Here is a 12,039-nt window from a genome sequence, read left to right as displayed (position 1 = left end):
AAGACCAAGAACTGAATCTGAAAAAAAAAAAACAATCCAGGCAACTACTCTGAAAACCTGACTTAAAGATTTTACTTGGTACAAAGACCATTTCACTAACTTGAGTCTGATCATAAGTAGCAAGAGAACAAAAGCTCCTTGCTCTTGCCCATGGTCACTCTGGGAAGCCTCAGGACAAACAGACCATGGTCTCAATCAGAAAGAAGGTGCCAAAGTAGCAGGAGATAGCAAGGCCTGCAGATGACCTTCCTATATTCAGGTCAGGACAGGACGTGTTTCCTGTTGCCACATGAAATAACCTCACCAGTCCACCTCTTGTGCCTCCACAGGATCTGGGCCAAGGCTGACAAGCCTCATCACAGAGGTGAGGTGAGAGGACCCAGAGCAGCAAAGGACTGAAGGTTCAAGAGCAGCACAAAGTGCCTGTGGGAGGAAAGTCACGCGCCATTTTGTTCTTCTCACCACAGGTATCCATCCACAAATTAGTATTTGCAATAAATTAAAAAAAAAAATTTAATACCCTACCATTTCAAGACACAAAAAACAAAGCCAGTCATGGCAACAAGAAAGTTTTAACTGACCTAGTCACATACAGATAATGAACTCACCCCCAAATTCTAAAGCTCTGGAACAATCTAGAATAAAGCTACAGTCATATCAAGTAAGCACAGAAAAAGTAAATCTTCAGTACCAGCTAGTTTCGATGCAAGAAAAATCACTTAACTTTCCTAACCATGGTCAGGGGGACAAATGAAACAAAAGCCAACAGTCTACTCTGAGAGAAATAGTTTCTAATAATTCCTGGTTTCCATGAAGGAAACAAAGAAGATAGGATTCCTGGAGATAAATACAGCTCAGCTCATACAAACTAGACATAATAAAGCTTAAAATCCTCAGAGCTAGCCCAAGGTGTCCCACCAAGACGGGCTGAACACTCTTTGAGGCTATCACCTAGTAGCCGCTTACCTGCACAGGATGAGAAGCTGATGAAGATGGGGGAGGTGGTGTTGGGGAGAGAGTTATCCATGCTCTAAATCTCCTTTGAGAGAAACAAACTTCAGAGCCCAGGAATAGACAATCTCCTTGTTCCACACTAATTAAGAATCAGGCTGACAGATTCTCAGAAATGTCTAAACTCAAAACAGGGGAAGACATTCATGGAAAAGTAAAGAAGAAACTGCTTTGCAAACTAACCAAAACTACATTTAGACAGGCCCCATACTCCAGGCCTTCCAACATCAGAAAACTTCCCTGTTCACCAAGATCTCTTTCAAGTGCATCAGCAAGCAAACCGTCATCCTTTGTTAACTGAACACCACAGGCCCCTGGACTAAGGAGACTCACACCCTTGAAGATCTCTACCGTGACTAGAGAGCCACAACGTCATGTAACACAGCAGTTTTTAACTCCACAGCAAGAAAACACCTTATACCAATGTGAAAAAAGCAGCCATCTGAAAAGACTAAGAAAAATGGTGCTGTTGATACCAATAAAAAAATTCAAGGACCAAAAGTTTGTATCTAGACCTAGAAAACATACAGTTTTTTTTAAAGCCTAAGGAAAAATAGCTGACTTTGCCTAAGAACCTCCCGACATCAGGGTGAGCCTGCACCCCCGGGGGGTTGACCCCGCCCACATAGGGGCCCATGGGGCCTTCTTACCCATTCCTCTGCCAAGGGGCTCTCCAAAGCTTCGAGACATTCCCATTTCATTTCTGGCAAAGTCTCTCTCAAATCCTCCACCCATGCCACGCTCCATCTCTGTGGAGAAAAATATTACCCTAGGCCTTTCCAGGAATACCATTATGTTTTAGACATTAAAAACAAAAAACTATAAACACACAACAGCTACCAGCAAGTCAGCATATTTTAGTTTTTCTATAGGAAACCATCGTTCATCCTTTATTCCTTAAAAAAGAAAGTCACCTCAAATGAATCCCTGAACACAACCCACCTTTAGTCCATTAGGACTAATTTCCAGCTTATACACAGTCACACAATGGATACACCAAGCACCCACTACTGCAGTAACTGGTGTGGGGAGGCTGCAGTGCATGAAGTGTCAAAGGTAGGCTGCAGGAGAGCCTGCCTATGTTACAGCAGCAGCAGCTACCACCTCTGGGGCACTTCCAACATGCCCTGCCCTGCCCAGGGCTTTATATGTGCTATTATTTCATGGAATCCTCACAACCAGACTGCATACCTGCATTACCTCTCCATCACCACTGCCCCTTTACAAAGAAACTGAGGCTCAAATGACTTAGCATCTTGACCAAGGTCACATGCCTGGTAAGGAGTGAGGCAAAGGCTGGAACCTAACTCCAATGCAAAAACCCATGTTCCAATCACACGCACAACCATGAGAACAGAGAAAGACGCCTGTGCACAAACAACATGACTTCTCTACTGACAACTGGAGTGGTTTCATCTCCATAATGGGGTTTGGTAACTTCACTATTTTTTTCTATGCTGATTGCAGCTGTATTTGCTGTTTTTCACAGTGTCTTTTTTTTAAAACAAATTTATTAATTTACTTATATTTTTGGCTGCATTGGGTCTTCGTTGCTGCGCATGGGCTTTCTCTAGTTGCAGCTAGCGGGCTTCAGGCACACAGGCTTCAGTAGTTGTGGCACGCGGGCTCAGTAGTTGTGGCTCACGGGCTTAGTTGCTCCGCGGCATGTGAGATCTTCCCGGACCAGGGCTCGAATCCGTGTCCCCTGCACTGGCAGGCGGATTCTTAACCACTGCGCCACCAGGGAAGTCCCACAACATCTTTTAAAAACAAAAGTCTTGGGGGGCTTCCCTGGTGGCGCAGTGGTTGGAAGTCCGCCTACCGATGCAGGGGACACGGCTTCATGCCCCGGTCCGGGAAGATCCCACGTGCCGTGGAGCGGCTGGGCCCGTGAGCCATGGCCGCTGAGCCTGCGCGTCCGGAGCCTGTGCTCCGGAACGGGAGAGGCCACAACAGTGAGAGGCCCGCGTACCGCCAAAAATCAAAAACAAAAACAAACCAAATAAATAAATAAATAAAAACAAAAGTCTTCGGACTTCCCTGGTGGCGCGGTGGTTAAGAATCCGCCTGCCAGTGCAGGGGACATGGATTTGAGCCCTGGTCCGGGAAGATCTCACATGCCGCGGAGCAACTAAGCCCGTGCGCCACAACTACTGAGCCTGCGCTCTAGAGCCCACGAGCCACCACTAATGAGCCCACGAGCCACCACTACTAAGCCCACGAGCCACAACTACTGAAGCCTGCGCACCTAGAGCCCGTGCTCTGCAACAAGAAGCCAGCGCAACGAGAAGCCCGCGCACCGCAATGAAGAGTAGCCCCCGCCCGCCACAACTAGAGAAAAGCCTGTGCGCAGCAACAAAGACCCAACGCAGCCAAAATTAAATAAATAAAATAAATAAATTTATTTAAAAACAACAACAACAAGGTCTTAGCTTCTGTGGGGGAAAAGCCCCACCACAGCTGTCACCTGTTTGAGAAACCCTTTCATGACTCCTGTCACTGGCTACTTCTTTCCTTGTATATTCATCTAAAGCAAGACTTAAAATGTGTGTCACACTATGTCTCCTTTCCATATTGAGAGGTCCCTGGAAAACCTAGTTAATTAATCTTGCTCCTTAGAAATATCAGGTATACAAGTGCTACATAATGGACATCTTTTACTGCACAACTACAAAATATGCAGCTGGAGCCCCTATACTTTCAAAGAAGTAAATGAGTCTATTACAAACGTGGAAGCGGACTAGCATTATGAATTAATAAGAAGATGCAGCAGATGACAATGGTGGACTTTACATTCATAGCTTGAATCCACCCAACTGAATCCCATAGGTTGGTGGCATGCCATCTGCTGGAAATATATCTAACTTGTGCGAGCCTGTATACGCAGAACAGAAATCCCAGAGTGGCACCGTAATGGATGGGGGCTCTGCTGCACTCCTTTAATCCTTACCATAAGCCCGTGAAGAAGACACCCCCCACACACATTAGGAAGTCACATGCAGGCAGTAATGTGTTGGCAAAGGCCTCAGAATTTATCTTCCCAACTGTCAACAGAACGTAGAGTACAGGGAACCAACCCTGTACGAACTCCAATGTACTCCCCACCGACACAAAAAAGAGAGCAAGAGAGACAGAGAAAGAATTTTCATTGTTAAATATTGCATCAAACCAGTCATCATTTAATATTTGATGATCTTTCAATTTAAAATTTTTGTACCCATCCTATGAAGATTTGACCTCTACTGGTTGGTTGACTGGCCCTGAGAATCTGATTTCTAATCAGCCTAATGTTGTCAGCACGTGTGACTATAATGTGATGTATCATGATAATCAACTAAACATTAAGTTAAATCTGAAACATCCCTATCAACTTTTTCCCAGTGATCGAAACCTTCCTTGGACGCAGCACCCAAGGGCTCTAGAGCCAATTGCACCCAAATCTCAAAACAGCTCCAGGGCAAGGAAGGCCCTGTTCTCTGCTGTAGAGGATGGAAAAGGAGGACTCTGAGTATCTATCTGTATCAGAGAACATCTAAGCACACAGCGTAAGAACACAACTTCCACTGTGGCTCTTCAGGACAATCAGCACTCTGAACCTTGAATCACCAGGCTCAGAAGCGTGAACTGATGCATTCCATCTGCCAGATTACCAAAGACTTTGTCCCCATGGCTCAGCACAGCTCCCACCCTCGTTTCCATCTACTTCTAAGTCGCATCACTAAATTCCTCAGAGCAGCAACCCAAATCTCCTTTCTAATGGCTCATCTGTTCTGAGCAAACACTTTATTAAGCCAGACCTCTCCAACTCTCACTTTTTATTAAAAACTCCATGGACACATGAGCTAAAGGCAAGCCTGAAAGCACACTGGAAACACAGACCTTTGTCCCTTCATTCCTTATTAATGGTAAGAATCTTCCTGAATCTTTTCATCATCATCTAGAACAAGGCACTCCATGAAGAAGGGCAGCTTATTCATCAGGAATGTCACTCTTTCCAGTTTGACAGTTAATATCTATCCTAGTAAGGTTCTTGCTTGCTCTGTACCATCTGCACATGATATGTTACTACAGACCAGCAAAGAAACATTTAAACCCAAATCCTTATGTGTATAACTGAGTCACTTTGCTGTACAGGAGAAATTAATGCAGCATTGTAAATCAACTATACTTCAATTTAAAAAGGTAAAAACAAAAAACAAAAGAAACCCCAAGTCCTTAGTAACTTCCCATTCCAGAAAAGTCTGTGTATAAAAGCAGCAGCATTCCCACAGGTGTGGGTCAGAGTCCACCCACACCCAGAGGACTTAGAAAGACAGACTTTCATAACAGCAAGTTTCTCCTGGTATTCTATAGCCCTGCTGGTGGGTGGGGGCAGGGTGGGTGGGTGGGTAGGGGTTGGGGGTGACGCCTGAAGGCAATTCTAAAAGGCAGGATCTCAGCGTGATTAAGAGCCAAGCTCTGGAGCCAGACAGCCGGGATCCATATCCCACCATTACTAGCCATCGGACCTTAGGCAAGTCACTGTGGGCCTCAGTTTCCAATGAAATGGAGATAACAGTACCTACACGTCATGCGGTTCTTGCGAGAACTAAATGAAATAACACAGTGTTACTACTACAAATGATATAATTATATTTCGGTTATTAAGTTGGGAGGGCTGGAAGATTTAAATAATAGTATGCCAAATTTTGCATTATATAAATGCTAAATTAAACAAATGCCTCTGCTCACAATTTGGAGACATCAGAGCAGATGGTCAAGAACTCACCCAGTCCAGCACTCCAGGGGAGGCAAGTGCTGGAGGCAATAGGAAAGCTTTAAAGTTTTACTGGACAATTATTGGGAAGATCTGAAACACAGAAAACCTCAAGAATTTAGTAACTAAGAGAATTAACACTTCCCTACCACTAAGTCTAGCTTCTGGAATACAAACTATTTAAGGCAATTCAAAGATATCAGATTCAGTACAGAAGTGGAAGTGAGAAATCACTTATTAAAAATGGGTCTGCTGCCTAAAGGTCACCTGAGAGCCAACAGCCAACAAAGGTAGGTATAAGCAGGAAGGAAACACAAATCTTACCATTTATTCTGCCCATGTTCATCCCAGATCCAAATCGACCCATGTTTTCCATACCACCACCAAAGGGTCCCTCCATGCCTGAAAGAGACATTCGCATTTTAGCACCAGCCTAACAAGACTCAGACTGAACAAGCAAAGAAAAATGTTTTTACAAGTTTCACCTACGGCATTTTCTGCCAGAAACTCACCAAGTTTAAGGGCTTTTGGAGAAAAAAAGGCTAGTGCCCTTACTTAAAAATCACATCTTCGAAAGGCTTATCTGATCCAACCCCCTCAATGAAGAGACAAGCAAAGAAGGCCCAGAGAGATGGAGTGATTTGCCCAAGGTCACAGAGCTAGTTAGTGAGAAAGCCAGAACCAAAGGCCAAGACACCCACTAGAAGGATCAACAGGTAAAAGTAATTTCTAGACTCAAACTTTTTGGAAATCTAAGTGAGAATTTCATGCAGAACTTAAGAGAAAAGGAAGGGGGACAAAAAAGAGGGAAAACCATACCTAAAAGTAATTACATTTGTACTTCATTTTAAATTTCTTACCTCCCATTTTATTTATTCCAAATCCTATGCCTTCCATTCCCATTCCTTAAAAAGAAAAAGTCAATGCAAACTAAAATTATGTCAAAGCAGTAAAGTTTGAACTTAAAAAGCACAAGAAATTCCACACCAGCAAATGAGCAAAAATATCCCTAACTACAAACATATTTTAATTGTCAAGTGCAAAAAATGGGGTGGGGGCTCTTCCATTTCAACTGTCAAACTAGTACATTCCAGGAAAACTATTTAAGCCTTTAACAAAATAATCACCATGTGACGCAAAATTTTATAGTGTCCACACAGTTTCATTAAATGCCCAAGTTAGACAGTTTTAAACATGAGATATAAATATCAGGTACAGACTAGGGAACAGAAGTAGATTTAAAACTCCCTTTTAAAGGTAAAACGCTCTAAATAAAAAGCAGTTCCTCAGAACGCTGAGGCTTCCCTTCCTGCCACCAGCAGCCTTTCCTCTGAGGTATCAGTTAGGGGATGTGGTGTTCAGACTGGTATAGCCAGCCACCCAAGGTGATGGGCCAAGACGTTTTGATCAGCCCCAGAGTTTAATCTGGGAGGGAGTCAAAGGATATGCAGAACTGACAGTAGTAGGGTAGAGGGCATCCATCTTGCAATTCAAAGAATTTCAAGAAAGACATAGGCCTGAGGTTATAAAAATGAAATGCTTTAAAATGATATACGAATGCTTCGCTGCACGAAAACGAAAATGCTAAAAAGTGAAGTTCAAAGTTTATTCTACACGCCAAAGCTTTTATTCATTAGCTATTTCTTTTCTTCTTAAACAAAGACAACACTGTGCATCATTCGTCCTTGTGGCCTATGACAGCTATGCTGTCATGCAATGAGGCCCTCCATACCTTTCTGCATCCACCAACGCCCCTACCTCTAGAAGCCATGTTAACACCAGGTGAGAACCCAAGGGGGTCTGGGTAATAGACTGTGGCAGTGCTGTGGTCCCAGGATCAGGAGACCTACAGTTTCTGTCACTAACTGACAGTGTGACCTTGAGCAAGACCAACTCTCTGGCTTGCCTCCTTTTACCAAAAGGCTTAACTGAGTACCTCAGCTCAGAAGGTCTCGTGAGGATAAAATGCAAAGCATAATAGCTTTAGAAAAGAACACTCAACTCGGTAAAAATACAAAATACTGTTTTTATCAAAATGTATCAAAGATAAATAAGGAGGGAATTAATTTTGTCCCAATTAAAGCCTCATTCCATTTGAACTATTCAATGTCCAATTATCCCAATAGTTAACTTCAGTAACTTTAACTTCCCCAGAAATCCCCAGTCGAGGCACACCGTATTTCTCACCTGCAGGTCCTATGTTGCCCATTCCAATGCCTTTATTCAAATGATTGGCATCAATAGGCTGCCCTCCTGGTCCTAACCCCATGCCAATACCACCAAGTCCATCTGAAAGGAAAAGAGAAAGTCAGAGTATTAATTCCACGTACTCAGGAAACCATGACTCTCAAAGGCAAAAAGAGCCTTTGTTTACCGTGTTGTAGCTGTCACGCTTATCCCACGGCCCACCTCCACCAGCAAATCAAGGGTCTAATCCATGAGTCAACAAGGGTGCATTTGGGAGCTCTCCCTTTTAAGGCATAAGCTCTTATACAACTTTACAGATTAGAGTGTGAGATATGTATAAAACAAGGGCACCACGTGCCACAACTACTGAAGCCCACGCGCCGAAAGCCTGTGCTCCGCAACAAGAGAAGCCACCGCGTGAGAAACCCACTCGCCGCAACTAGAGAAAGCCCATGCACAGCAACAATGACCCAATGTAGCCAAAAATAAATAAAGGAAAAATAAATTTTAAAAAATTAAATTTAGGGGCCTCCCTGGTGGCGCAGTGGTTGAGAGTCCGCCTGCCGATGCAGGGGATACGGGTTCGTGCCCCGGTCTGGGAGGATCCCATATGCCGCGGAGCGGCTGGGCCCGTGAGCCATGGCCGCTGGGCCTGCGCATCCGGAGCCTGTGCTCCGCAGCGGGGGAGGCCACAACAGTGAGAGGCCCGCATACCGCAAAAAAAAAAAAAATAATAAATAAAAAAAAAAATAAAAAATTAAATTTAAAAAATAAAACAAGGGCAACTAAAAATCAGTTCACGTGAAAACAACAGAGAAGAACCATGAACAACCCACTCAATGAGAATCGTGAGCACCGATTTGTTTCCCTAAATCGTGAACTGAGAAATGTTTAAAATCAAAACAGGCAACTAGAGACATCAGGTGGCAAGCGGTACACATATGCCCAACCCACACCTCTCAACCTGGAGACCCAAAGGACTTTTCTCACGATAAACAATGTCATAAACCAGCCAATTAACACACGGGGCTTACATATTCTGACTCCGCTGCAGGCGGTTTTAACAGCAATGAAGCTAGTGTATTCAAAGAACTTATCTTCTACCCAGAAAGCTTCCTAAGGCGTGCATCGTACCCAAACCACCTTCAACTCCCTGCTCCACAAACAGGGAGCAGCCAACAAGGCCTGACAGCATAAGACACTTACAATGCTCTGGGTCACCATGGGTCGGAGGCTTAAACCAAGACCAGGTGAGATTTTTGAAACGGGAACAAAGTTCACTAAAACAACCTGACACCAGTTCCCAAATATTTAATCTGATTAAAATCCCTGTTCCTAAACTGCATAGAAACAGGAGCAAGAGCTCACCAAGGTTACTTACTCCCCAAAGCACTGAAGACTTTGAAGTCAACCCTCTGAAATGTGCTGGGGAGACCAAAAGCCACAGATAATGGGCTCCCTGGAGCCCAGTGTGCCAGCCGAGGCTGCCAAGCAGCCCTCACACCCCTCCTCCAGGCCCAAAGTCAACAAGAGCCATCGCCCTGTTTCTGGGTAATTACTGCAAGTGATCACACTGATTATGACAAGGAAATGGGGTCCTTAACTTTCAACAGATAAGCCATCTCCTATTCCCGAAACCACAGACCTCCACTCAAAATCTGCTTCTACGATGCTTCTACAATCCTAAACTGCGAAGAAGAGTTAGTGTTCTAGTCTAAGCTCCCATTCAGTTCAATCTCCCACGGCTGAGCCACTGCTCCAGACAGGAGGGACTGGCCGGCCCTCCAAACAGCTCCACCCCAGCAGCCTCGGCGGGGGAAGTCCTCCCTAGCACAGCACAAGCAGACCTTGCCCTCACCCACCACCCAGTCTTCCTTCTACAGATTAGCCCTGCCCGCACCACAGATTCCCCAGCCCTCACGCTACAGCAGGCCCTCACTCCCACTCCCTGGGCTGTCTGTGCTCAGGCTCTGCTCCTCTCTGTGGGCCTGCCAGAGGGAGTGCCTAGGACTTCACTACTGTGCGCTGTTTCCACCCACGCGGTGACCAACCAACCAACAAGCCTTCCCTGTCCCAGGATAGATTTTCACCTGCATGTTGCGAATAACACTGTGTAAAACTTCTGATCACTGTACTTCACACACCGTAAAAGTCACCCATTTAAAGTGTACAGTTCAGTGATTTTTAGTATATTCAGAGTTACACAACCATCACCACTATCCAATTCCAGAACATTTTCATCACCCCCAAGAGAAATCCCATCCCCATAAGCAGTCACTCTCCACTCACCCCTTTCCCCAGCCCCTGGCAACCACAATCCACCTGTTGTGGACTCGCCTATTCTAGACATTTCTCAGAGATGGAATCAAGGTTCGTCCATTCTGTAGCATGTATCAGTACTTCACTCCTTTTTACGGCTGAGTACTATTCCACTGTGTGGATTTATCACATTTTATTTACCCATTCATCAGCTGGAATCATGCTGCCATGAACACCTGTGTACAAATTTCTGTGTGGATGTTAAGTTTTTAGCTCTCTTGTAGTATACCTAGGAGTGGAATTGCTAGGCCACATGGTAATAACCAATCGCTTTTCAACCGAAGTGCAACCTGGCTTTAATTCCCTTTGCAGTTTGTTTCTTCCCAACTACAGCCTCTACATCCTGAGTGGCCTGCCTCACACCACAGTGTAATCCTAACAATCCTTCCTAAGTTGTGAATCTCTCTACTCATTTTTTCACCCAGAAAAATCTATAGGGCAAACAAACAAACAACCTTTTTGAATGTTTCACTCAAGAATGGTCAAGATAACTGACATGGCACAAGAATGACATGGCACAAGTTCAAAGGTAATTGCAGTTTTCTGGTTAGAATAAATCAAATTCAAAATTTTAGCCATAATAATTGAGACACTTACGGGGAAGTTGTTGTGGACGCTCAGGAGGGAAAAAATCTCCCTTTGGTAAGGCCCTCTCATCCTGAAAGAGAAAGTGAATAAATCTCAGTATTCCCTGCAGTACTGTTAGCAACAGCAAAAGATGGAAACCATTTCTATCAACAGAGGATGGGTTAGATACATTATGATAATACACCCATGCCACAGAATAACATGCAAGTATAAAAAGGATATGTGAGAGTTGCTACCTTTTGTGTAAAGGGGGAAAGATTTTAAAAGTACACATTCATACCTCTGTGGGGGATAGATGGAACCTGGGCACAAAGTAAGAGCAAGACTCCCACACTGAATTTTTCATGCTTTTTGACTTCTGAATCATGTGAAGCAATTATCTATTCAAAAAACTAAACTGAATGTTTAAAGGAACTAAAAAATTCCTTTAGAGCTCCTTTTATTTCCTTCCTGATTTGGAACCCTAACTAGATTGCCCTTGGCACGTTCCGGTCATGCTTGTATTAATACTGTTATCTTTGGCATCTTGGGCACAGCCAAAGCTGGGCTAATGTTTATACTGAAACTCTTCAACAGAACTTTAAAGGCTTTCTGAATCAGACTTAATTATGTTCACAATAGATATGATGCTAATTAAACGTACTGCAATACTCTGAAAACTGGCAACCTATATATATAAAACCATTCTGTGAAACTGATCACTTGCTCAAGCAGGATACGCAAGTGACCTCCTGACCATGCCAATAACTGTGCAAAGGAAAAAATATCTGAAGAGGTGCATGAGCAAAAAGTTATTTCTGTCATAAATTTGCTCAATGTGCTGTACCCTTTAACTTGGACTGATCCATAAAGAAAGTACAGTGGCTATGTGTATGTATACTCTTAATAAACCCATGTTTTTGCTAAACTTATCCGAGTATATTAAAGGAAAGATCCTATTAACTTACCATTTTCACGTGCATTGGTCTGTCAAATAGCAGTTGGCCATTAAACATAGCTGATATTACAATTAAGGCTATTTCCTGCAATTCTAGAAACATGCACAGCATAACAGAAATACCTAAGAGAAAAATACTCCAACTGCTGCTACCACAGTCCCTCTAAGTGGTGAATTTATGAGCAATTTTGATTCCTGTTTATACTTTCAAGTATTTATTCCTACAGTAAGCATTAAAGGG

At 43.7% G+C, this 12,039-nt stretch overlaps 1 protein-coding gene across 8 annotated transcripts in view; it reads right to left on the bottom strand.

Annotated features, from left to right (window-relative positions):
* Positions 1-12,039, bottom strand: part of HNRNPM (heterogeneous nuclear ribonucleoprotein M) — a 39,618-nt gene that overhangs the window by 7,313 nt on the left and 20,266 nt on the right. For 3 of the 8 annotated variants that reach the window (XM_082620814.1, XM_082620815.1, XM_082620812.1), the window contains 5 exons: positions 11,809-11,858; positions 10,871-10,931; positions 7,955-8,056; positions 6,628-6,672; positions 6,092-6,169 (listed from right to left, as the gene is read on the bottom strand). In XM_082620814.1, coding sequence (XP_082476940.1) covers positions 6,092-6,169; positions 6,628-6,672; positions 7,955-8,056; positions 10,871-10,931; positions 11,809-11,858 — 336 coding nt within the window. Of the gene's footprint in view, positions 1-1,661; positions 1,761-6,091; positions 6,170-6,627; positions 6,673-7,954; positions 8,057-10,870; positions 10,932-11,808; positions 11,859-12,039 lie in introns of all 8 variants that reach the window. The other 5 variants (XM_082620808.1, XM_082620810.1, XM_082620811.1 and 2 more) reach the window with 3 other exon arrangements.

Source organism: Mesoplodon mirus, assembly GCF_964341445.2.
Source record: "Mesoplodon mirus genome assembly, chromosome: 5".
Classification (NCBI taxonomy): Eukaryota; Metazoa; Chordata; class Mammalia; order Artiodactyla; family Ziphiidae; genus Mesoplodon; species Mesoplodon mirus.
The sequence above is the reverse complement of the archived record's forward strand: the minus strand, read 5'-3'. Positions and strand labels throughout refer to the sequence as shown.